A 27,846-nucleotide genomic window follows, 5' to 3' on the forward strand; every position below is an offset into this window, starting at 1 on the left:
TCCAGCCTCCTTTTTCCATGGGCCCTCTTGTTCATCATATAGTTCTTGTAGCAATTTGGAATGCAAAATACATTATTAACAAAACAAGTGCTTACTTTTAGGAGTTATTCTTCCAACTTTTAAAGAGGTACTAAATATTCTATTTTTCTACCGATAATTTGGCAAAATGGAATTTTATGATAAAGAGGTGAGAGGTATATGAGGGAAAAGACTAATGAAAGTAGAGCACTATTAGGACTCATCAAGGGTCAGGGCCCAAAGTGTCTGTCAGGGTAACACATTGTAATTTGTGTAACAAGTGATACCATAGTAATTTAATTTATTTAGACACACATTAAAAAGATAAGTTAGAGATATTGCCCCACCTATGCCTTGAGTGTTTGCATAGGCTAAGGAAGGGAATGTGATGATACCTAGTAAGAGGTATGACTAGCTTTCCTCATCTTCACGAGAGGGTATTTTGGTTCCACATATGTCATGTTGAGGGTCCAGGGTCCAGAGTGACCAGTCCAAGGTAACTCAACGCTTGAGGGTCCAAGGTCTATTGAGCGACTAGTCCCAGGTAACTCAAGTATTTTGACCATGTGATGACACTCTGTAGTATGTAGCCTGAGTCTCTTTCATATTTTTTTAAATATTTGTCTCTAGTGGTGTACTTGTTGGATATTACTTTTGATGGTGTATTTATTGTGAGTTGTTACTTATTGATTGGATGTCATTTATTGTTGACAATTAACTTTTATTGATGAGTGTCAACTATTTATTGGTGGTGTACTTATTGTTGGTGATTTATTTTTTTTGATGACAATTGTTATATGTTGATTATTTTTCTTGGACATGTGGCCTTTGACTTAAGCTGGATACCTTTCATTAACTTTATCTTAATTTAATACTATATTGTATTTGGTATATGGATGTTGACTTGGTGTGTGATTTTGGTATTGGATTGAGTGTCCTTTCGATTTTGATTATCCCTTCTTCCTGAGCAATTTGTGTTATCCTTGAGGTAGTTTTATCTATTAGGATTCCTTTCCTAAGAATGTTATATGATTGATTAGCCATTTGTGGATCGTTCATTATCTTCCTTGCACGATGGGAGTGGAAGCGTAACTAGGTGACCACGTGGTCGGGAGATAGTGTCTTCTTACAATTTGGGTCCCCCTCAGTTTGACAGATGTTGGATGCTTGTGGATGCAGTTGTACCATTATTATTCTTATTCCTATCTCAGAGATTTCTATTTAGTTGATGTATATGTGTTATCATGTATCTTATATTTTAATGTACTTGTATTTATTCTCACATACCTTGCGACATGTGTAGTGGATGTTATTCATTGGATGTATTTTCATTGTATTAGTTGTACTTATGCATTTGTTTATATGTATTTGTTATTTCCTTATGATTCATAAACATGTATTGAAGATTTAAAACTTATTATTATAAACTTTTTAAACGTAACTCAATGTGAAGGAACCCTTGAGGAATGGAAAACTGTATCTATAATTGCTTATTTGTACTTGATGTGTATGTGTATATTGCTTCCACATTGTTATATTGTGTTGTTTAAACTTTAAAAAAAAAATAGTTCAATAAACATTGAATCATGTTAGGTTATTTCTCTTGGGTTCTTGAGCATGGCATTACAATTTTGATCTCCCCAACCCTTCTCACTCGAGCGTGCACACACACACATCACTCTCTATGCTTGCCACAAACATAACATGAGCATGTTGGTAATGGAACACAATTTTCTTTTTGATTCAAAATGGATTTTAGTTGTTTTTGGATCCATGTAAATATATAAATATTCAACTTGAAGCTATCACTTCTCGATTCAAATTACTTAATATAAACATCATTTGCTATATGACCTACCAAATGACTTAAAGCACTACATAAATGCAAAATAGACTAACTATTTCCCTAGTTGATCTTCTATGCCTGTTTAAAAGTGCAATTGCTAATATTAAATTTTAATTTTTTTAATTGATTAAATTAATAAAAACACACAAGTGAAAATATTAATTCCAGTAATAATAAATTAAACACCTCTTTTACATGCGTAGGCTAACTACGATACAATTTTTCATAATATTTAACGACGCATGTTTATATTACTGTTACAAATACAAAAAGAGAAAAAGCCCACTAATATCGACTCAAATTCGTTCAAACCCTAAATATTTATTTTCAGTTCTGCTTACGAGCTGGTAGTCTATATTTTGTTGCAGCTTCCATTTCGGAAATTAGTATCTCGTAGGGTTTCGTGTTATTTTTCCTTCCACATTCTGCTTATTTTTTCTCAACGGTATCATCGATAGTGCTACACATTCTTTGCAGGATCTCGAGGTAAGTCACTTGTCATGGCCTCACTGAATTTTTCTGTCTTGTTTATTTCTTTTTAAAACATTTCTGTTATCTGTTAGATGAAGGCATTGGTTTGAGATTTTACCAACGGCTGTTTTCTTACATGATAGTCGTCGAATGCCTAGTCTTAGATCCCGGTTTGTTGCTTCACTTAGAGATATCTTGAGCTGTAAAATGAATGTTTATGTTTATTTGGTTGCTTCAATTTATTAATTTAATTTTGTTTTCTTTATTCCGGAGGTTTTCTTGCGACTCATTTTCATGGTACTTGTTCGATTTTGGCGGTTGGGAGTTTATGGCTCGACTTTGATCTGAGGAGCTCAAATTTTTTTCCACAGGCGTGTGGCAGCATTTGCTTTCCACGCTCATACCATTGAGTTTTTGAGTTTATTGGACCAAAATTAACTCAATTGTATTTTTTGTTTTTTGTTTTTGCTTTGTACGAATTGTAGATTATATTCCCGCCATTGGAGCGTTAAGACCATTTTAAAGTAGATTATATTTGCTACTTCAAGTGTAAAAGGATTGAGTCCTCAAAACTGTAGTCACTATTAAAATACAGTGTTCTATACCGCAGAGGGATGAAACTCAGAACAGTAACTTCTATAACACTGAAGGTTTGTGATTGAGCAATGAACATTGAACATTACGATGAACAATGGACTCAAAATTTGAGTGAAACACTGAAATATAAATATGAAATTCTTAATCACAACTACCTGATTGTTGTATCAATAATCATGAAAATAACCCTTCCAAAATGATCCCTTATCTCCATTTTTCCAAAAGTTTTTTGAATTAATGTTCTTCCAAATGAATGATGATGAATGGTACATCAAAACATTCTTGGGATGCTTTCAGCGGATTGGGAATGCCTCTTGATGCTCCCAGTCTCAGATTCAACATGATGCACCCATGTACACCCTTAAATGTCAGGATGCCAGAAAATATTTGACAAATTTGAGGAGATTGGGCTCATGCAGAAAAAATGAGGAGGCAATGGGATGTCCACTCTGCCTTCTAACATTCCCAAAATGTAGAGATCAGTCCCAGAGGGCAGGGAGCACTTATCCATGGAATACCCGAATATACCGATTCAACGTCTTTGGATTCTACTGTGCCCTAGATTCTGATGCAACTCAACATGTGTATTTTCATTTTGTGCATTTATATAATCATCACTTATAGAAACAATTGATCCGAGAATGAAATGGAATAATTTATCAAGCTAAGAGAGAAATTGGCCCGGCTCATTTCTTTTATGGTTTCAATATTCACATCATGAGAAATTTATATTGCATTTATTTGTCAAGAGTTGCCCAAGGTGGAAACTCACCACACACAAGGGTGGAAATTCACCATGCACAAGGAAGTTTTGTCTTGATGAAGTGTGGAATTTCATAGTTAACAAGGAAATTCCACTCTACTTTCTCATTTTGCCTTGTGAATTTCCCTTATAGTGGAAAATTGACCTCCGCAATGATGATTTCATTTCCCCTTCTTTTCTATTTAATTTTTACATTATTTTCTCTCTCAATTGCATAGGGTGGAAAAATGACCTTGACCATGAAGTTGCTATTTTCCTTTCATTTTTTCCTAACCATTTAATCTTCAAGAGTGGAAATTCAAATCTTATTGCAAAGTTCTTGATTTCACAGTTTTCAAAGTGTGGAAAATGGACCATAATTATAAAGGTTTGTCCTTCTGTTGGGTGGAGAGTTTGTGATTCATCATAAATTTCCACTCTTACATTCATAACATTTCTACTTTATACTTATTTAATAAATTGACAAACCCCACCTAAATTGACAAGACTTCATGATTGCTTTGGAAACTAAAGGACTCAAAAGTACTACCAAGGTAAACCAAAGCCGACATTCACCTACAACAACTAAGCTAAAACTAAGCAAAAGAGGGGCCCTTATTTACATTGGGTAGATGTGTGAAAACCTTACAAGATGTTTTCAATTGGAAATTGTAGCTGCCTAAGTGCAAATTGAGTTGGATTCTTTGGTTTCTCAAATGGAAAAGGAAGATGCGATGAAGCATATTGATGGGGTTTCTTAAATTGACCATAACCCCAACCAAATTGACAAGGCCTTGTGATTGCTTATGAAACTAAAGGGCTCAAAAGTACTACCAAGGTAAACCAAAGTTGATGCGTACCTACGACAACTAAGCTAAAACTAAGCAAAAGAGGGGTTCCCGATTCGCATTGGGGTGATGTAAGATAACATCACAAGATGTTTTCAATTTGAAATTGTAGTTGCCCAATTATAAATTGAGTTGGATTCTTGGGTTTCTCAAATGGAAAGGGAAGATGTGATTAAGTATATTGATAGGGTTACTGTATATACATTATATTGTAAAATGGTATTAGCTAGGAAATAGTCATGAATAACTAAAGTTCAAACCAAATTTCACTTCTTTCTATAGCAACATTATGAGATAGAATACTTACTATTCTTAAAATAGTAAGTATTTGCTTCATTTGTTTGGCTTAGACCTCATTTTTGACTATTTGTTATTTAAAGAATTTTATTAGGGACACTTGAATTAAATGTTTGAAGACTCAATTAGTTGACAATAGAAATGTATATGCTTATTTTCAATTTTTCTTAATTGACAATTAGTTGAGACTTTGACCTTTTACCTATAGTTTCTATTGAAAGACAATCTATTGACTTTTAGGGAAGTATTTACTTATAAAGAATAAATACGATTTAATACTGGGTGTTGATTTAATAAGGAATGCTGCAAATATAATAGCACTGCCTGTACGGTATGTGTTTTCCAAAGGCAATCTCTTGTATTTATATTGAGAATAAACCAAGAAGAGAAGGGATACGTCTCTTCGTTAAGATAATAAGAATTTTAATTATAGTTATATATATGTACGTATAATATCTTCAATAGTTTAGTCTCATAGGTTTATCTAACTAAATCTGCCAAACATCAACACTCCCTCTTAGCTAGGGAGGATAAACACATGTTTAGATAATACCTTAATGTAATATCTCATGGTATCAGGAGTAATGGCCTTAGAATATTAAATGACATTATATTCACGAAGTACATTGAGTAATGGCCTCAGAATATCTAGTCACATGATTTTCACCAAGTAGTAAAAAATGTCCATGGATAATGCATCCTCAATAATACTTACCATAGAAATATTCATGCTTTGTTTAAGGAACTTAATCCACCATGCAAGTTATCATCTATCATGATTTGCTTAGACATCATAAGATGTCCATCACAATAGAAGGCCATGATTTGTTTAAGGAACTTAATCCACCATGCAAGTTATCATCTATCATGATCTGCTTAGACATCATAAGATGTCCATCACAATAGAAGGCCATAGTCTTTATAAGGAACTTAATCCACCATGCAAGTTATAATCTATCATGATCTGCTTAGACATCATAAGATGTCCATCATAATAGAAGATTAAATTATTGAAAGATTGTGACTTTAAAATAACTTCTACAAATACAAGTGATAATCATTTGGAAGTTGTCACTTCCTCATGATGTACAGATGGGGTGGGCCCATCAAAATCATGGAGTCACAGACATGGATTTCCAGACTCCCTCTAAATATCAATCTTTCGAGCTTCTCATCTAATGTTGCCACAGATGAAGTGTTAGACAAATATCAAGGCAAATAACTCTTATAGTATATATTGAAAGAAAAAATTAGTGAGAGACTAGTATAATACTCAAGGAAAATAAACACTTCTGCATAATAATATAAGATCATTCCAATATAATATAGATGAATATTTAATTTAAATATATACTATGAACATATATGCATATATTCCATCATCTTTATATATACTTTAATCTATATTTTTAACATATTATTTCCTTATTTTAATATCAAATATACTCCCTAACCATTTCGTAATCAATGTTCAAGTAAATGCATGTCAATGATGAAATAGATAAATACTCACCTCCTTATCATTCAATGCTTGTGGGTGGGTCCACCTTTATCCATGTGGCGTGTAATCAATATGTGACGTATATAGCACTTACGGTTTCAAAATATCCCTGTGGTTTCCTTTGTCCAACTAATATCTATTAATGGGCTGAGTTGGCAGTGATATTCTCATCGATGCCATTCTACTATTGTTGACTAGTTTATATAGTTTCCCGCCTTTAATTTGTTGCCCCTTTTATATCGTTCCCTTCTAAGTCTTGTATTGCCAAAGGGATGGGTTTGTATAAAAACATGTCTTACAAATTCTAATTGGCAACGTTTCGTAACACCATTATTTGCCACATAAGACTTCTACAGTTTATCGTATTATTTATCATACTTTTCTCATATTGTAATCCCTTTGTATTTTGGGTGGCTAACATTAATGTATACATGATGTCCGTCATTTGGGGTGACAGGTTCGTAGATACCTTGAATTGGATGGTACTGCTGCTTGGTGGTATTTACCTATGTTTCTTCTACTGTTAATCACCTATATTATAGTTTGCGATAAGGAGAAGGTGATGTAGCTCTATATTCTTCTCTATGTGAGGTCCAATGATTGTTTATTAATGTGAGGACCACCATTGACCATGCTGACAATCTGTTCAAAGAGTCTTTCTTACTTAACTCTGCTGCTCAACTGCTTATCCATGTACCTCTCCAAACCAGTGTTGAACGTATACACAACGATCCTCGTGTCCCACATAAACACTTGCACCCATCCTTGTGGATTTTCTAGTAATATCACATACTGTATCAAGGGGTTGCTCCTTGAATTTCGCAGAGTGTGAATGCGGGATTTGGCAAAGATTTCTTATTCACTTTCTGTCTTTTGTGCTGCACGGATATATGTGAACTGCCTGCATCCACCTTAATTTGCTCGTCCACATAAAGTAACTCCCAATCACGCTCATAGACTAAACATTGGTTTTCTTTTGGCAATTTCTGTACTTCAATTCTCTCGCCTCCTAAGCTGTGTATGCTCAGAAGGATGTCGAGATAATTTATATCATATTTTCTCATGCTTGTTCTTTCCTTACATTTGGAGCCCGGCCCTGATACCATGTCAAATTAATAAGGATTGCTGCAAATGTAATATCACTGCTTGTACGATATGTGTTTTCCAAAGGCAGCAAAATCTCTTGTATTTATATTGAGAATAAACCAAGTAGATAATAGCACTGCTTGTACGGTATGTGCTTTCCAAAGGCAACAATTTCTTGAAGCATCTTTTTATTCATTAAGATAATAACAAGTTTAGTTATAGTTTTGTATATATATGTGTGTGTGTGTGTAATATCTTCAATAGTTTAGTCTCATAGGTTTATATGCTGAAGCTACCAAACATCAACAATGGGTAATTTTTTTTGAATACACCATCAAGTTGTGATGTTCTTATTTTTAAAATAAAATTTATCTGTAAATTTGTAATTATAATTGGGTGAGAGAACAAGCAAATATATCTTTAGGGCTTGTCAAAATTTAATTGGTGATTGGAGAGTTAAGGGTATTGAATAGATGTAGATCAAGACATAGTTGGTAGGCTTCAACTCGCCAAAAACTTGACAAACCCAAAATTTGCAAATTGGTAAAATTTTGGTGATGTTAATAGCACTGTTTAATTTATATGTTAAGATATGGTAGGCCGATCAGGATTCAAGGATAGACCTGGCAATTGTATGTGTGTGCATGTATGTATATCAGTTCACATGGTGAATTGATATACACACATACATACAGACATAACCATTATACTTTCCATCATCCTTGAAATTACCTACTATCCATATCATACTAAGTTGAAGTTTGAACCTTGTCTCTTGAAGCAAGCTTTATAACTTGCCATAAATCAATCATGCATTAAGATCGTGATTATGATCCTTGCAATATTAAGATTGGCATCTATAGTTGTTTGCTAAACTAACAATCCCAGATTAAGATCTATGTTTGTAGTAGTTTGTTAGTTTAACCCTAGTTACTGAATTCGCCCAAACAGCCTCGGATCCAGATCTTGCCCAGATCCTCGAGGATCCACGTGCGGATCCGCGGCAAGGCCCAAATAAAGTTGCAAAAAAGTGCGTCCAACTTCATTTTTTAATTTTTTTTCCTTAAGGCCCTAAACCCTAAAAACGACCCTCTAAATCACAATGCAAGTTCATTTACTCTCTATTTTGCTCTCTCATACTTGCTAGTTTGAAGTAAAGTGCTTGGATTCGAAGGAGATTGGTTGTGGAGCTCCAAATACCTTGCAAGAAGTGTTTAAGGTATGCATTTCAACCATATTCTTAAGTTCTTTCATAGATTATTGATTTATTTTTTATTTTTCCAAAATTTCAAGGTATTGTGCAAGTGTGAAGCATGGTTTTCTTTCATTTTTTTTTCTAGATTGCAAGAATAGAACAATGAGTAGTCAAGGTTCAGTGGGTGGGGGTGGGGGTGCATCACCAAGCTTCAAAATTGATAAGGGGTCTCCTTTATGGAGACACACAACAAGAGTCACACAATGTCCTAGGGGTGGGGCATACATATGGAAATGTAATTATTGCAACGTACAACATAGAAGCTACTATTCCCGAGTGAAACTACATTTTTTGGGCCCTACGGGTGAAAGAATCAACATGTGTCAAGGTAGTGATAAGAAGGGATTACCAACTGCACAAATAGCAGCATTAGTAAAAGAGCAAGAGCATGTTGATAGAGTAGCTGCAAAAGCAAAACGTGGTGCTTCCAAAAAAACAAATACACCAACACCATCATCCGATCAAACAAACACAAGAACACATCCTTTTTTGCCTATGCCAACTACAAATGATGAAGATGAAGACCCATCTCCACTCACCCGCAAGAGAGGCCCACTATAAAATGAGAAGAGAGACATTGTTGATCACAAAATTGGACGTTGTTTAATTGCAAATGGTGTTTCATTTAATTTTGTGATATCACCTTATTTTAGGGAGATGGTGGAAGCAATAAATGATGCACCCCATGGTTACAAACCGCTTGGCTATGAGAAGTTGTGCACTACCATATTACATGATGAGAGGAAATATATAGAGGCTCAACTTCAACCAATAAGAGATTTTTGGGTTCAATCGGGTGTGTCTATTATTTCGTAATGAGTGGAAATATTGTAGAAACCATCCATTGATTAATGTTATCGCTGTATGCCCTAAGGGGGCAAGGTTCTTGAAGGCAGTTGATTGTGAAGGGCGAGTGAAAGATGCAGAATTTATTTCACGCATTCTCATTGAGGCCATAGAGTCAGTGGGTCTTGATAATGGTTTCCAAGTGGTCATGGACAATGCAAAAGTTTGCAGGGCTGCAGGGATAATTGTAGAGTCTAGATATGATCAATATCTCTTGGACACCATGCACCGTCCACTCTCTCAATTTAGTGATGAAAGCAATTGGCACCGAAATAGATTGGGTGAAAAGGATATATGAGGAAGCTGAAGAGATTCAAATGTTTGTGACAAATCACCACATGTCACAAGCAATTTTTAGGAGTTTCTCGAACTTGGAGTTATTGAAGGTAAATTTTTATATTTAACATATAATTGAATATTATTGGATTCCATAATTATTAATTTTTGTTGTTGTTTACATTAACATGTTTTAATTTTTAAATGTATTACTAACTTGAGTTTAACATGTTCTTAGGTTGCTGAAACCCGCTTTGTCTCTCACACAATCGTCTTGAGATGACTTGTGAAGGTAAAAGAAGCATTGAAACATATGTTCATTAGCCCCCAATGTGGTGTTTGGAAGAATTCCAATACAACAAGGGCCATAAATGTGAGAAGAATGATACTAGATGAGGATTGGTGGGGTCTTGTGAGTTATGTGTTGGAAATCACTGATCGAATAATGACAATGCTTCGATTTGCAGAGAGTGATAAGTCATGCCTTGGGGATATTTATGATTCCATGGTTAGTATGCTGGAAAAAATTAGAATGGTAAGTTTTACGCTCTTTTACAACAATTTTTTATTTGAGAGATATCTAGATTCTAAAGCTTAAATTGAAATATTCACTAATTATAATTATTATTCATATTTCATATCCTAGGTCATACAGAGGAGGGAGAATGATCCCGAGGACACCCTTTACAAGAAGGTGGAAAAAATTGTTCATCATCGATGGAACAAGATGACCACACCTTTGCACCTCCTTGCATATGCTCTATCCCCAAGATACTATAGTTCTTATCAAATGCTTGTGCTTATTTTATCCAATGTTTGTGCTATTGATATTTGATAGTGTTCAAACTTCAATTGTCTTTTGTTATCCCAAGGTACTATAGTGCAGAGGTACTTCACCTTCCAGGTAGAGTGCAACCATTTAGAGATGCAGAGGTTGCAGATGGGTATAAGAGGGCACTAGCTAAGATATTCCAAGATCTAGAGATTGGGGCATTTGTGAGGAGTGAATTTGCTGCCTTTAACTTAGGTGAAGATTTCCACCCTATTGCCATAGTAGACCGAAGCAGGATGGGTGCCATCAAATGGTTGTACCTTCATGGGCAAGCGTTCACGTACCTCCAACCTCTTGTCATAAAGGTCCTATCCCAAGTAAGTTTGTAAAATTAAGCTTAAGGTTAACACTCTCAATTCTTTGAATTTATTATTTAATTTATTTATCTTGATTGTTGTATTGATAACTTTTAATTTCTCTTTAGGTGGCCAACTCTTATGTAGCTGAGCGGAATTGGAGTACTTACTCCTTTATCCACTTAGTCAAACGCAACTGATTGTTTCCAAAAAAATCAGAAGACCTTGTGTTCATTCAAAACAATTTGCGCTTTTTGTCACGGAAGGATCCTAAGTACAAGAAGGGGCCCGAAAAGCTTTGGGATGTAGCACTCGAGACTCCTGATTTAGATATGACCATCCGGTGTGTTGCTAGATCCACTTTGATTGATGTGGATGATGAGGAGGAGGATTATGAGTTAACAATCCCCTCTACTAGTACTATTGGTGGTTTGGGTTCCTCTACTGATATAGATGCAACACTTGCAGCTCATTAGTACCCCTCTGATGCAGATTTTCTTGAAAATCCATTTGATGATTAAATCAAAAACTTTAGTCTTGACTCTTGACTCTTTTATGAGTAAATCATGTTACCAACTTTAAGTTTAATGATCTATATTTTGAATGTTACAAACTTTCACTTTCAATAATTCAATGTGAATGTGTTGATTTTCTTTATAATCATGAAAATAGATTAATTATCAATGTCATTGATCAAGTATACTAGGTTCATAGATGCACTCTATGAAATGATTTAGTTTTAGGATTATGTATATTTCTCTTATTTTTTAGTATATATATATATATATATATATATATATATATATATATATATATATATATATATATATATATATATATATATATATATATATATATATATATATATATATATATATATATGCACGAATCCTCCACGAATCATAATTTGGAAAAAAAAAATTCCCGAATTCATGGATCTGATTTACGTGCCCGAATCAGTTCGTGTCATGACTTGGCAACTAAGAGTTTAACCTTTAACACCTGATTAGGATCGGGATCTTTGAAATATAAACAAATCTTATCATATTGTCTCTTCAGATCGAATAGACATGTCTGCCCCTGATTGACTATTGGTAAGTATCTTTATGTGATCAAAATGAAGAGATATGGACCATTGAAATACATAAATAGTTCTATCTCTGCTAACGAACTTCAGAACAGATCACTAATATAATCTTCAGGACTTATATCTCAAATCTGAATATTCAAATTAGTGCATATACATTGTGATTGCTATCACCCGCAAACAAGACAATCAGATGAGTACTCTGGAAATTTGTAAAATCACAGTCTGATATAAAGTTTACCAATACATTTACATGGTATCTGAGCCAGTTTGAATGTCTGGGGGCAGATTCACATTGATGAGGATCATGTAGTTCTTCAATCATGACGTGGACTGCTTCATATTAATGAAAATGGGTACAGATATTGCCGTTTATTAAGACACCCTATATGGATACGGCTGGACACAACATTAATAAATAATACATATACATATATTTAACATAGTTTTCTATGTTATTGTAGGAGATTTTCATTACTTCAAAAGTAATATTGACACATAAACGTTACATAAATATTTTTAAGTTAATTTAATGTTTTACAATTTGCAAACACAGTAGAGTTGCATTAGAAGATAACCCAAACACGGGTTGCTGAAATAGTAAAACATTTTATTTCTCAATCTCATCCGGTGGAGGTTTTTTTTAAACAATTTAAAAAAAAAATTGCTTTAATATATATATTTTTAACATTAAAGGGAAGATCTAGATCAAATCTTAAATAAAACAAATCCCATAGTATGTGGTACAGTTGGAAAATCAAGTTTATTAGGCAGACATGGGTACAATATCTGACGTGTATCCGAGCAGTATTGGATACGTTTCCAAATTGGATATGGGATACATGCGCCTAAGGAGGGACAAAGGTGTTTCCAGCAACTCTGCCAGGTGGTTGCGAGGAAATTCTGAGACACGGGATTCAGTCGACCCTTTGGAGTTGCAGGTCGAAAATACAACTGTCTTTTGGAAGTCGCCCTGCTCAATTAGATGCACAGAATTATTCATCGTAGCTGGAACAGGTGTAGCAAATTCAGAAATTCATATTTTTGTGAACTCACAGACAACTATAATTAGATCGGGTGTGTTGGGAAGAACAGGAGATAAATTTCTAAATTAGCTGAAGCAATACAGAACATCAAAAACAAATAAGACCAGCTACAGATATCAGCAGCAGCGTAGGTAAGATTTAAGCTTAACAGATCAATTTTTGATAGTTCTATGCTGATGCACATTTCCAGCCGATCCTTCTTCCACTCCTTGAAATTGGTTGAACATATTGTATAAGTTATTGGAGTGTTGACAGAAGTTTGTGGGCTTTAAGAATAAGGTGGTGTCCTCGAGGAGTTCGTGGGCAGAAAGAATAGTAGATACATTTCTAAATTAGCTGAAGCAATACAGAACATAAAAAAAAAAGACCAGCTACAGATATCAGCAGGAGTGTAGGTGACATTGAAGCTTAACAGATCAATTTTTGATAGGTCTATGCTGATGCACATTTCCAGCTGACCCTTCTTCCACTCCTTGAAATTGGTTGAACATATTGTATAAGCTATTGGAGTGTTGACATAAGTTTATGGGCTTCAAGAATAAGGAGGTGTCTTTCTTGAGGAGTTCGTGGGTAGAAAGAATCTAAGTCATGACAATCTTAGATGTGTGGGAATACAGGTTGGACTGGATATACTAGCAGTTGCACGCTTTTGTGCTTGCAACGATAAGCTGATAGGTGCTTGATAATAAAATTATTAAAAAAAAAAAATCTTATGTGAACAAATTAGATTATTAATAATTTTAAATTTAAATAACACAATATTTACTAAAATCATTTAAATAGATTAATAAAATTTATTTAAATTCAATTTATCAAAAAAGAAATAATCATTTAAAAAACCCCATCAAAAAATCTATTATGAAATCTTAATAAGAGAAATATAAAAAAAAATATGAAAAAATAATCAGTCTAACAAATATTCTATTGACTAGATAAATTATGAAAACTAAAAAATGATTTTTAAAGAAAAAACTAAACTAATATAAAAAATAATTTAAAAATTAAAACCTAAATCAATTTAAAAAAAAAGTTAAATAAATAGAGATCACAACATGCACTAATGTGGAGATCAAAAGTAATTATTTTTTTAAATAAGTAAAAAAAGAAAAACAATAGTTAAAAGCTTAGTTGCCGATTCGTGACACGAATTCGATTCGGGCACGTGAGTCGGATCCATGGATTCGGGATTTTTTTTTTCCCAATTATGATTTGTGGAGGATTCGTGCATATATATATATATGTATGTATGTATGTGCATTATATATACTAAAAAAAAAGAGAAATATACATAATTCTAAAACTAAATCATTTCATAAGATGCATCTATGAATCTAGTATACTTGATCAATGACATTGATAATTAATCTATTTTCATGATTATAAAGAAAATCAACACATTCACATTGAATTACTGAAAGTGAAAGTTTGTAACATTCAAAATATAGATCATTAAACTTAAAGTTTGTAACATGATTTACTCATAAAAGAGTCAAGAGTCAAGACTAAAGTTTTTGATTTAATCATCAAATGGGTTTTCAAGAAAATCCGTATCAGAGGGGTACTGATGAGCTGCAAGTGCTGCATCTGTATCAGTAGAGGAACCCAAACCACCAGTAGTACTAGTAGAGGGGATTGTTAACTCATAATCCTCCTCCTCATCATCCACATCAATCAAAGTGGATCTAGCAAGATCCTGGATGGTCATATCTATATCAGGAGTCTCGGGTGCTACATCCCAAAGCTTTTTGGGCCCCTTCTTGTACTTAGGATCCTTTCGTGACAAGTGCAAATTGTTGTGAATGGACACAAGGTCTTTTGATTTTTTTGGAGCCAACCGGTTGCATTTGACTGAGTGGATAAAGGAGTAAGTACTCCAATTCCACTCAGCTGTAGAAGAGTTGGCCACTTAAAGAGAAATTAAAAATTATCAATACAACAATCAAGATAAATAAATTAAATAATAAATTCAATGAATTGAGAGTGTTAACCTTAAGCTTAATTTTACAAACTTACTTGGGATAGGACCTTTATGGCAAGAGGTTGGAGGTACGTGAAGGCTTGCCCATGAAGGTACCACCATTTGATGGCACCCATCCTGCTTCGGTCTACTATGGCAATAGGTGGAAATCCTCACTTGAGTTGAAGGCAGCAAATTCACTCCTCACAATTGCCCCAATCTTTGGATCTTGGAATATCTTAGCTAGTGCCCTCTTATGCAACCTCTGCATCTCTAAATGATTGCACTCTACCTGGAAGGTGAAGTACCTTTGCACTATAGTACCTGGGGATAACAAAAGACAATTGAAGTTTAAACACTATCAAATATCAATAGCACAAACGTTGGATAAAATAAGCACAAGCATTTGATAAGAACTATAGTACCTTGGGGATAGAGCATATGCAAGGAGGTACAACGATGTGGTCATGTTTTTCCATTGACGATGAACAATTTTTTCCAACTTCTTGTAAAGGGTGTCCTTAGGATCATTCTCCCTCCTTTGTATGACCTAGGATATGAAATATGAATAATAATTATAATTAGTGAATATTTCAATTTAAATTTTAGAATCTAGATATCTCTCAAATAAAAAATTGTTGTAAAAGAGTGTAAAACTTACCATTTTAATTTTTTCCAGCATACTATCCATGGAATCATAAATATCCCCAAGGCATGGCTCATCACTGTCTGCAAAGCGAAGCATCGCCATTATTGGATCGGTGATTTCCAACACAACTCACAAGACCCCACCAATCCTCATCTAGTATCATTCTTCTCACATTTATGGCCCTTGCTATATTAGAATTCTTCCAAACGCCCCATTGGGGGCTAATGACCACATGTTTCAATGCTTCTTTTACTTTCACAAGTCGTCTCAAGACGATTGTTTGAGAGGCAAAGTGGGTCTCAGCAACCTAAGAACATGTTAAACTCAAGTTAGTAATACGTTTAAAAATTAAAACATGTTAATGTAAACAACAACAAAAATTAATAATTATGGAATCCAATAATATTCAATTATATATTAAATATACAAATTTACCTTCAATAACTCCAAGTCTGAGAAACTCCTAAAAATTGCTTGTGACATGTGATTTGTCACAAACATTTGAATCTCTTCAGCTTCCTCATATATCCTTTTCACCCAATCTATTTCGGTGCCAATTGTGTTCATCACTAAATTGAGAGAGTGGACGGTGCATGGTGTCCAAAAGATATGATCATATCTAGACTCTACAATTATCCTTGCAGCCTTGCAAACTTCTGCATTATTTGTGACCACTTGGACAACATTATCAGGACCCACCGACTTTGGCCTCAATGAGAATGCGTGAAATAAATTCTGCATCTTTCACTTGCCCTTCACAATCAATTGCCTTCAAGAACATTGCCCCTTTGGGCATACAACAATAACATTGATCAATGGACGATTTCTACAATCTTTCCACCCATCCGAAATAATAGACACACCCGATTGAACCCAAAAATCTCTTATTGGTTGAAGTTGAGCCTCTACACATCTCCTCTCATCATGTAATATGGTAGTGCGCAACTTCTCATAACCAGGCGGTTTGTAACCATGGGGTGCGTCATTTATTGCTTCCACCATCTCCCTAAAATAAGGTGATCTCACAAAATTAAATGAAATACCATTTGCAATTAAACAACGCCCAATTTTGTGATCAACAATGTCTCTCTTTTCATTTTGGAATGCCCTATCTAGTGGGCCTCTCTTGCGGGTGAGTGGAGATGGGTCGTCATCTTCATCATTTGTAGTTGGCATAGGCAAAAAAGGATGTGTTCTTGTGTTTGTTTGATCGGATGATGGTGTTGGTGTATTTGGTTTTTTGGAAGCACCACGTTTTGCTTTTGCAACTGCTCTATCAGCATCCTTTTGCTCTTTTGCTAATGCTGCTATTTGTGCAATTGGTAATCCCTTCTTATCACTACCTTGACACATGTTGATTCCTTCAGCCCAAAAAATGTAGTTTCACTTGGGAATAGAAGCTTCTATGTTGTACGTTGCAATAATTACATTTCCATATGTATGCCCCACCCCCAGGACATTGTGCTGCTCTTATTGTGTGTCTTCGTCTCCATAAAGGAGACCCCTTATCAATTTTGAAGCTTGGTGATGCAGCCCCACCCCCACCCACTGAGCCTTGACTACTCATTGTTCTATTTTTGCAATCTAGAAAAAATAAAATGAAAGAAAACCATGATTCACACTTACACAAAACTTTGAAAATTTGGAAAAATAAAAAATAAATCAATAATCTATGAAATAACTCGAGAGTATGGTTGAAATGCATACCTTAAACACTTCTTGCAAGGTATTTGGAGCGCCACAACCGATCTCCTTCGAATCCAAGCACTTTACTTCAAACTAGCAAGTATGAGAGAGCAAAATAGAGAGTAAATGAACTTGCATTGTGATTTAGAGGGTCATTTTTAGGGTTTAGGGCTTTTAGGAAAAGAAAAAACATTAAAAAATGAAGTTGGACCCACTTTTTTGCAACTTTATTTGGGTCTTGCCATAGATTTGCGTGGATTTGCGGCCAGGATTACGGATCCTGCCCGGATCTTGACGAATCCGCAGGCAGGGTTACGAATCCTGCCTGGATCCTCACAGATCCATACGCGGATTCGGATCCGGATCCGAGGTTGTTTGGACGAATTTGGTAACTAGGGTTAAAAGTGAAGATTTAACATATAATCTTATGTGAACAAATTGGTTTATTAATAATTTTCATTTTAAATAACATAATATTTACTAAAATCTTTTAAAAAGATTAATAAATATTATTTATTTAAATTCAATTTATAAAAAGAAATCATTTAAAAAATCCATCAAAAAATCTTTTATGAAAAATTAATAAGAGATAAAAAAATAATATGAAAAAATAGCAACGTTTTTAACAAATATTTAGTTGACTAAATAAATTATAGAAACTAAAAACAATATTTAAAGAAAAATTAAACTAATATAAAAAATAAATTAAAATAATTTAAAAACTAAAATATAAATCAATTTTAAAAATGAAAAGTTAAATAAATAGAGATCACAACATGAGCTAATGTGGAGATACAAGTAATTTTTTTAAAAAATAAATAGAAAGAGAAGAACAATAGTTAAAAGTGGAGATAACAACTAATAAATATCAAAACAAGAGTTAAAAGTGGAGTGAGATAAAAATTGGCCGGTAAATAATTAACGGGAAGGATTTACATTTTTTTGGCTAAATTGACTACTTTTCCGGCCATCTCACAACTTTTCCAACCAACGGACAACTTTTCCGTCAATATATATTAATATTCAATCTTAAGGCATAAATTTGTTCTTGTACTATGTGACTGAAGACTGAATTGTAACTGATTGTCTATATTTATAAGGGCATGGCATTGAAGGAGGTGGGCGTAACAAGAAAAGATCAACATGGAAGTGAGACCATTAAAATTGCATGACCATTTATTTTGGCATCTTGACTCCTTTAAAATTGCACGAGGATATTATTTTGGCATTGGCTTCTTTGATAAGCATATGTTCAAAACAGGGAAAATGTGAATGTTGTTGCAAGTTTGGCAACTTTCCAAGGCAATGACTGACATATTTTATGCATTCAAATTTTGTGTAGATATCAGACATCAAGATGCTTTCTGAGTAAAATATAAGAAGATGTGATTGAATTTGGAACCAAAACTGTGACAACAAGTTTTGATTCAAGCTATGGTCTAACTTGACAAATTATCTGGGAGTATGGTATCTAGGAGTATTGAATTGATGATGATGTGTGACTTTTGTAGCTGCTACCAAATATGTTAAGCATGGTGTTGATAACGGACAATACATCATTCACCTAGGAGATAGATCCATGCTTGGTAGGTTGTAATGGGAAACGATTTGTCCAGTGTTCGAAGTGTCATAGAATATGTGATGTCACATATAAATCCAAAAGGATAGAGAAAGAATCCTTTGGGACATGGAGATCCTTCGCAATTTGAATGTTTCAAAATGTCTTCTAGTACAAAGGAGGCATTGATAATCTTAAATGGTAATGCTTTGACTACTGGCCTGCGAAAAAGCCAAGAGTGGTTGTCAATTATCTTTTACAAGGGTTTGCCTTATATGTTCTCTACAGGTGATATCTATCTGACTCTTAGATATATACAACATATTGATTTTTCCATGAAAATCGTAGGTCATGAAGGTTGAAATCTTCTTCTTGCAAGGTCAGGATATCCATATTCTGACTCAATAATGGCATACGAAGGCACTGAAGTCAAACGAGATCATTTATGCAAGGTTGTAGAGATCATAGTAACATGAATCGGAATTGGCACGGCCGAATCGAATCGTGAATCGGGGGTGAATTGCTGGTGAATCGGCGATGAATCAGCAAATTTGAAAAAACCCTTTAAATGTAAAGATTTTAACAATTTAAGACTTATTTCATGCACCCTTTATTGAATATAACTTAAAAACACTATAACATCATCAAATAGAATCTAACATACATAAACATGAAACATAAAATCCATCACATACGTAACTATGTTATCATTATGTACTAAAATGTAAATTGTATGCTAGCTGAAGTAAATAAAAATCAAATGATCATAATGATTCAAATCATAGAATCAGTAAGATGAAATCATGAAGATCTATAAGACATCAAATCATAAATGTATGTATAAATCTAAGATGAAGATCCATGAAAGTTTGAAACATATGTCTATCAGTGATTCAGTATCACTATCAATATCTATACAGTGTAAACGAAATATAAAAACAAGGTTCCAGCTCAAGCCTCATCATCCTCATCATCATCCTCTAGCTCTGCTGCAGCCTCAACCTCAGCCTCTGAGTATCCAGTTTGCCTATGAGAAAGGTGTGTAAGGTAGGTCCTAGAGGACCGCCGAGCCATGTCCCCTGCATGGGCAATGGGCTCATGAATAACGTCGCTAGGGCCTGCGTCTGTGCGTGCGCGTGTGCGTCTACCAATGCATGAACGTGCTCTAGCTGCCTCCTATGCCCTAGCCACAGCCTCAGCCTCTACATCCACCTGGTCAACCCATGCGCGGTCTTCCTCAGTGAAGACTGGGTCCACGGTCTCTGTGATCCACTCTGATTCTGGATCAATCTCCTCTAGAATGATCGGAGAGGAGTCAACGCCCAAAATCTGTCTAATCCTAAGACGAAGGTTGTAATGAACAAAGACAAGATCATTCAACCTCTGCACTGTCAATTTGTTTCTCCTCTTCGAGTGGATGTGCTCGAACATGGACCAACTGCGCTCACATCCAGAAGCGCTGCTCGGCTGACTCAGAATGCGGATGGCAATTTTTTGAAGGTTTGGGGTTGTGGCCACAAACATTTGCCACCATCTATCTGAAATAAGGAAAAAACAAAAACAATTAGTCTCATTTACAAATTACAACTCTAAAATTAATGCATTATATAATCAACTTTAAGTTTAGAATCTAGATTCATGAACATTGAATATATTATTTAATTTTTACCTGGCTGTAGTGTTGTCTGAGCATTTATGGCCATCCTGCCAGAGAAAAGTGGCCCCTCCTTATTGTTGAACTGGTCTAGCTCAACAATCGTAGCAGCGCTATTTTCATCGCTACTCAATCTCTGAATCACTGTGTATAAGCCAGTGAGAACCTCCGCATCCGCCTTGAACTCAGGACAGAAACGAAATGCGGATTCAGATAGTAAGCTGCTGCGTGGATGGGTCGATGGAGCTGATTCTGCCATCTCCTATCGATGATGTCCCAAATAGGGCCATACCTCTCCTGCACTCCTGCATATTGGGCTCTGATGGCCTCCTTGGCCCTATCCATGCCCTCATAAATGTAGCCCATAGAGGGCTTCTCCCCATCAGCAGTTCGTAGCAAAGCTACAAGGGGCTCAGTGACCTACATATAAAGTAAAACAAAAAATTTGAGTCAAAACTTAAATATAAAATAATATAACTTAAAGTAAAAGCAAAATACTAAATGTTAAATTGCAATAAATTTACCTTAAGGATTTTTCTAGCGGGTTTCCAAAAACCATCCTCATGAAATATGCAAATCCGCCACATCTAACCCTACAGTGGTCATAGCATAGGAAGAGAAAATCCACTCTTGCCCAACAAACATGCTCCTCAATCCATCCCTTGATGTCAACAAGGACTGCAAGGTGATGAAATTCGAGGCAAACCTCGTGATACTTGGGCGAGCTAACTCCTTGCCTTTTGTGTACTTCCTCATTGTGCTAAGGACAAATGCATGATTATAAATGAATTTGCATATATTTTTTGCCCTTTCCCCACATGACTTGACAAACTCAAGTTTGCCAATTTCCTCCAACATGAGGTCAATGCAGTGTGCCGCACAAGGGGACCAAAATATGGTGGGGTGCCTCTCCATCAAAAGTTTACCTACAACAATTTTATGTCAATTAGAAACTCAAATTTCAAAATTCAAATAAATTTATTTTCAAAACTTGCAAAGTTAAAAGTTTACCTGCTGCAACATAATTTGCTGCATTATCCGTCACCACCTGGATCACATTTTGTTCTCCCACCTCTGCTATAACTTCCTCAATAGCCTCACATAAATATGTGGCATTTTTCACATGTGCGGAAGCATCAATGGATTTTATGAACATGGTATATCCTACAAGTAACAAAACAACGAATTATAATATTAAATGGATCATTAACGAATTAGCATTCAACAAATCAAAATTTACAATGTATGTAGGAAAGTAGAATGATCAATCACCTCCACAGGATACAAGAAAATTGAGGAGTGTTCTATTCCTCCTATCGGTCCAACCATCAGTCATGATGGTGCAACCCTTTGCAATCCATTCCTTTCGGTTCTCCTCGAGGTCAACCCTCATGTCCTCTACCATCTCATCCAGGAGGTATCCGCTCAACTCAGCCTCAGTTGGGGCTTTAAACCCCGGACCACAAATAGCAACCGCATCTATCATATTCTGCCAATAAGGAGCCCTGTCACAAATAAAAGTTTAGATGTCAAAGACTCAAATTATAAAACAAGTAGATATAATTAAAGTTTTACTTTTACTTTTAATTTTAGCTTTAAAGAAAACAAAGAAAAAAGAATCAATTACCTGGCTGCAATAAATGGAATGTTGCAAAAGTACCAAAATTTGCATATCTCCTTTCTGGCAGCATCGTGAATCTCCTTGTTCAAACCCATGCCCTCAAGCGTGGGTTGGGAACCAGGAGCAGTGCGGGGCACAAAGTAACTATCCATTCTGTTTTTCCGCACTCTAGGCTGCAATAGGTTGGTGTGGGACTCCGTCTCAGTATGTGACCGACTAGCACTAGCACTAGCACTAGCACGAGCAGAAGAACTAGGATAAAAAGGAGGCTTAGAAGAACCCTCTCCAACACAACCTACGGATGCGGAAGCTGATGCAGATGCAGATGTGGATGCGGCTGTGGATGCGGGAACATGGGAGCCAATACCCCTTAACCCTTCAACTTGTATTTTCCTATTTGCTTTGTCTTTTTCAATTTTTTCTAATGCCATTAAGCAAGTGCGTTTTGCCTCAGGAGTTTGGTGAGTGCAAACTGTAACATCATGTCCAGGTATAGCAGCAATGTGGAATTTCAATCTATAAATACCCCCGGAAGTTATTTTTTCTTTACAAAACATGCATTTTGTTTGATATTTGGTTCTTCCAGGAAACTCTTCATTATATTTCCAACATTCATCTTTTTTACCCATTGGAATTTGCGAAAAATGAGAGCAAAGGCTGCTGCAATAATTTTTTTTTATGTAAAATATCAAAGTTTGAAGCTAATAAAAATTAGAAAACAACAAACCCTAGCTTGCAACTTAGTAAAAATAAAGAGCATTCAATATTTACACTAAAATTCTTGAAAACTATAGAAATTTAACAAAAAACGCATAATATACTAAAAATTTAACAAAAAATGCATAATACACTAACATGCAAGAAAAAAAAAAAGCACTTACCTCTTGCAAATGAGTTGAGGAGTGTTGATATTGGCTCCTTAATGCTCCCAAAGCAATTGATGGGCTCCCCAAATGGCCTGCTGATCTCTTTGGTGCTCCTCCTTCTTGCCAGTTGGAAACCTATGGCTTTTCTTTTCTCTTCTTCTCTCTCACTTTTCCTCTCTTCTACTCATGCTTCACAAATAGAAGGCCCTTTAGGGTTATAACAAAGAGAATAGGTCAAAAACAAAGTGAAAAAAATAAGTGATTTTAAAAAAAATTTCAACTTATCTTTTTACATGCCGTGGGCGATTCATAGCCGATTTTTTAAGGCGATTTTGGCGATTTTTTCATGAATCGCCTGAATCGGCGATTCATGTCCCAGAAATCGGCGATATCAATTCACGATTAAAAAAAAATCGCGCAGGATGAATCGGGTCGCGGAATCGCCGATTTAGGCGATTTTTGGGCGATTCTCGTTACTATGGTAGAGATAGCTAAAAGGTTGAACACATTAATTATCTCAGATAAAGTATATGGTCATCTTACTGTTGGTGAGAAGACATCTACTATGCCAGTGCTCACCTTTGGGAATATTTCAAAACAATGGATGGTACTTATGGGAATTGGCTTGTGCTCACTTAGGTGCCATGTTGGTTGTCTAATCTAAGTTGCTGATGCTGGTTCTGGTGCTGATGCAGGGTGCTGATGTGCAGATTTTTTTTTTGGGGATTTTGGATGCATCCATATATATATGTATGTATGTATGTATACTATAATTCATGCATGCAAACAAAATGAGAAGAGATCCCAGCTGCCAAACAAAATGAGAAGAATGAGCAATGAATAGCCTCTTTTAGGGCTGTTTTAGGGTTTTGAAGCGAATAGGAGAAAAAAATAATTAAACACATGTTTTAGTAAGTCACTTAGGTGACTGGGTGCTCAAAAAAGTTGGATGCTCTTTGGAATCGCTTGGATGCTCTACCGATTCTCTCTGGATGCTTTCCCAAGCATCCTGCGCGCATCCATAGGAAATCATCCCTGCAGCATCCTAATGCATCTGTGTATCATCGCACATCAGCACCCAAATCCAGCTTGAAACTAGACGCATCGGTATCTTAGTGTCTAATTGTGATCCTTGTGGCATTCTAAGGAAAACTAAGGAAATTTCTTCGATGAGCAGGAATTCACATTTAGAGGGAGTAAGACAATCTGTCAGAAGTAAACTTGGCAGACAAGAAATTGATGCATGTACTTGGAGCTTCAAAAAGGAGCCACATTAGAATGAATGTCTAGTGTAACCAAACCTAGTGATAAATCCACAGTTTATTAAATTCACTCATGTTACTATGGAATCATACAAGTACATTTGTATACAAGAAAGTGATCAAATAAACGATGTTGTAATCATTGAACAAATAATTGTGTGACTGTGACAAAGAGACCTATCATAGTAGATTCAGTTCCAATACATCCTGTGTGAAAGTCATATAGGCTTAAGAATAAAGTCATGGCTTGCTGCCATAAAGGCTCACTTGACATCACATATCTAGATGAGTTTCTTTGAAGAGGAAGGAGTCTTATCCTAAAATGGTTCTGGTTCTTCCAAGAGAAAGAATCAACATTCAAAGCGAGTTTAACAATCCATCAAAGGGAACCTTGGACAAGGAGGTCAGAAGTTTGATATCAGTTCAAAGGGAGTTTGACACTTCATCAGAAGCAATCATGGATGAGGAGGTCACTAGGTTGATATCTTTTGTGGAGAAAGTGATATCGTCATGAAGACCTTGACAATAAATTCTTTCCTAAGAGGGAGATGTTTGAGGTACAATCTCTTGTAGCATTCTTCTCTAAGATGGAGAAAACTGAAGCATCAATCCTTGCGAATGCATTCTTCCCTGTAAAACAGAAGTTTGAAGTAAATGCCCCCTTATTTCATCCTTTGGGGCTAGTTATGGTGAATCCACCCGCTAATATGATTCATGGTGGATGTTATGTGTGTGATGCCATAATAGCACCACATTAGAGGATCTGTGGCGACTCCGTGTAAACTCTTTTGTCATATGTGTGACTCTACTTTATGGGCCCCTTGTGTACCTTACTGAAAGGTGACGATCTTTCTGATAATGAACACTTATATTCAACATTGTAAGTTGAAGACTTTACAATGTTCACTATCATGACAATTATCATGCTGACTTGATGTTCATGGAAATGTCTAGATAGTTAATAGCTCTTAGACTTATTGATAGATATCAAGCTGACTTGATATCAGTTGTGTATCAATATGGTCATAATGAGATAGTCATGGTGGATATTATGCGACGTAATATTTTTGGACATGCCATGACATGTAATCGTAGACATCATGTGACGCCAATGCACCTACCATAACAAGGACATACAAATGTCACATGACTTGATATTCTGTATACTCCTGATATAATGTGTTAGGTGATGTCTAAACTGGTTCACACTTAGTTACCTTCCCTAGCTAAGAGGGAGTGTTAAGATATGGTAGCACTGGTCAGAATTCAAGGATAGACCTGGCAACTGTATGTGTATGCATGTATATATATCAGTCCACATGGTGAACTGATATACACACATACATACAGACATAGCCATTATACTTGCCATAAATCAATCATGCATTAAGATCATGTTTATGATCCTTGCAATATTTAGATCTGTGTCTATAGTTGTTTGCTAAACTAACAAACCCAGATTAAGATCTGTGTTTGTAGTAGTTTTTTAGTTTGTTAGTTTAACCTTTAACATCCGATTAGGATTGGGATCTTTGAAATATAAACAAATCTTAAATAGTGTCTCTCCAGATTGAATAGACATGTCTGCCCTTGATTGACTATTGGTAAGTATATTTATGTGATCAAAATCAAGAGATATGTACGATTGAAATACACAAATACTTCTATTTCTGCTAATGAACAGAACATATCAGTAATATAATCTTCAGGACTTATATATCATATCTTAACATTCAAATTAGTGCATATACATTGTGATTGCTATCACCTGCAAACAAGACAGTCAGATCAGTAGTCTGGAAATTTGTAAAATCACAATTTGATATAAAGTTTACCAGTACATTTACATTATATAGAGACACATTTTGTTTTGCAAATTTCAATGGCAAAATGTATCAATAAGTCCATAATAAGTATCAAAATGTTTTCTACAGAATTTTGATTGATTTGAATAAAAATTGATCCCAAAATCACATTATGATGACTGATAGCTTGATACAGCGGGTAGTTGACTGTTAGGCCCGGAAAACTGAAGCAGTAGAAAATAGTAGAAACACAATGGAAACTCTATTGTATATTGCTCACCGAGATTCATTACATAAATAAAGTAGTCATTTAGCAGTTCAACTGCTATTTAATAACTACCAAAACTGAAACTTATAACCTAATTCTATAACCCTAATGATTAATACGTTAACATCCCCCCCTTAATTGGAAAGGGTTACATGAAAATTGGAAAGGGTTACATGAAATTAGGAGTATTCTATACTCTTGAAACTTTGAACTCAACCAGAAATTAGGAGTGTTCTGAACTCTTGAAACTTTGAACTCAACCAGAAACATTTGTTGGTTGATTTGAATCATCTTTTGAAATCTTGTATCTGTGATTTGATCTAAAATCCATTTGAACTTGTAGGGTTCAAACTTTTATAATTCAGCATGTTATCCATTGTTGGACTTGAAATTTATATAATGAGCCTATTGCTTTGATAGGTCTCAGTTTTGTCCCTTTTGAATTAGCACACGTTGGGTGCATAATTATTGAACATGGAACACATTGGGTGCAATGAACATGTATTGCTCATGTTACAATTTGATAAGAGCACACATTGGGTGCAATAGAATAACACACATTGGGTGTTATAGACTTGTTTGTTTGTATTAAAATTTGATAAGAGCACACATTGGGTGCTATGAAATAACACACATTGGGTGTTATGAATTGTTTTCTCCATATGAAATTTTGATAATAGCACACATTGGGTGCAATAAAATAACACATTGGGTGTTATGTATTTGTCCTTCATTTTGAATTGAACCTGGAACTCACATTGAATAATCTGAAATTGCATTTGCTTGAACTTGAACCTAGAACTCACTTGAATTGAATCTGGCATATACATAATATTCCCTCCCTTGACAAATGAGAGGAAATAAGATTAACAACATGATTTCGAGATAAGAGGCTGCAATTTTATTGTCATAATAATCATAAATTTTATCTCCAAAATCATTTTGACCACATATGATGGGGTCTATCAAGAGACATTGTTCTTGAAATGTCATCTTCTGCAAATTCCATAACCATTCTAGTTCCATTTCCATAGACAAGTGATTGAATATCCTCCATTATTCATTTTAAGATAACTTTTTTTTTTTAAATTGATAATTTTGAATAGTTGTTGTTGATTCCTTTTCTACCTTGGAATATTGAAGAACTATTCCCTAAATATTTTGAGGCCAGCATCTATTAGGGAGGTTTAATAAGATAAAACATTTCTTCCTCCAAATGTCTCTTACTTATTTAATCAGAGTAACTACTCAAACTTCTGAGAGAAATAATAACCATCATATTTTGCAACTATGATCAACAAACTGAGAAGAAATGCATACCTCTTCTTTTTAAAAATAGGATGCAGTGAAGAAAATATACCTATTCTTTGTTCCTTGATCATTGACAAGCATTTAATAAACCATGTATCCAACACATAAAGATAGGCATTGCTAACCATATTTGCCTCCTGCCAAAAATTTGAATTCAAATACTTG

At 35.1% G+C, this 27,846-nt stretch overlaps 3 protein-coding genes across 7 annotated transcripts in view; 1 reads left to right on the top strand and 2 right to left on the bottom strand.

Moving 5' to 3' along the window:
- The first annotated feature begins 2,249 nt into the window (after nt 1-2,249).
- Nucleotides 2,250-27,846, top strand: part of LOC149546237 (small ribosomal subunit protein uS3x-like) — a 37,642-nt gene continuing 12,045 nt past the window's right edge. For both annotated transcript variants that reach the window (XM_089791084.1, XM_089791083.1), the window contains exon 1: nt 2,250-2,350. The gene's annotated coding sequence lies outside the window, so the exon portion shown is untranslated. The remainder of the gene's footprint in view (nt 2,351-27,846) is intronic.
- On the bottom strand, nt 19,641-20,992 carry LOC149546238 (uncharacterized). Its single transcript, XM_089791086.1, has 2 exons — nt 20,564-20,992; nt 19,641-20,432 (listed from the first exon to the last, which is right to left on the bottom strand). Exons 1-2 carry the CDS (start codon nt 20,805-20,807, stop codon nt 20,071-20,073), a joined length of 606 nt encoding a protein of 201 aa, XP_089647212.1. The 5' UTR covers nt 20,808-20,992; the 3' UTR covers nt 19,641-20,070.
- Nucleotides 21,021-23,284, bottom strand: LOC149546239 (uncharacterized). Of its 4 annotated transcripts, none has more exons than XM_089791081.1 (5): nt 23,051-23,284; nt 22,176-22,826; nt 21,821-22,053; nt 21,560-21,712; nt 21,021-21,474 (listed from the first exon to the last, which is right to left on the bottom strand). In XM_089791081.1, the coding sequence occupies exons 2-5, from the start codon at nt 22,796-22,798 to the stop codon at nt 21,110-21,112; spliced, it is 1,374 nt and encodes a 457-aa protein (XP_089647207.1). In that variant the 5' UTR covers nt 22,799-22,826; nt 23,051-23,284; the 3' UTR covers nt 21,021-21,109. The 4 variants fall into 4 exon arrangements, with proteins under 4 accessions (XP_089647207.1, XP_089647205.1, XP_089647206.1 ...); XM_089791079.1 differs by having other exon boundaries at nt 22,176-22,829; XM_089791082.1 differs by having other exon boundaries at nt 21,387-21,474; nt 21,597-21,712; nt 22,176-22,829.

This window comes from Cupressus sempervirens, chromosome 7 (assembly GCF_028749045.1).
Source record: "Cupressus sempervirens isolate cs-2001-9-10 chromosome 7, ASM2874904v1, whole genome shotgun sequence".
Classification (NCBI taxonomy): Eukaryota; Viridiplantae; Streptophyta; class Pinopsida; order Cupressales; family Cupressaceae; genus Cupressus; species Cupressus sempervirens.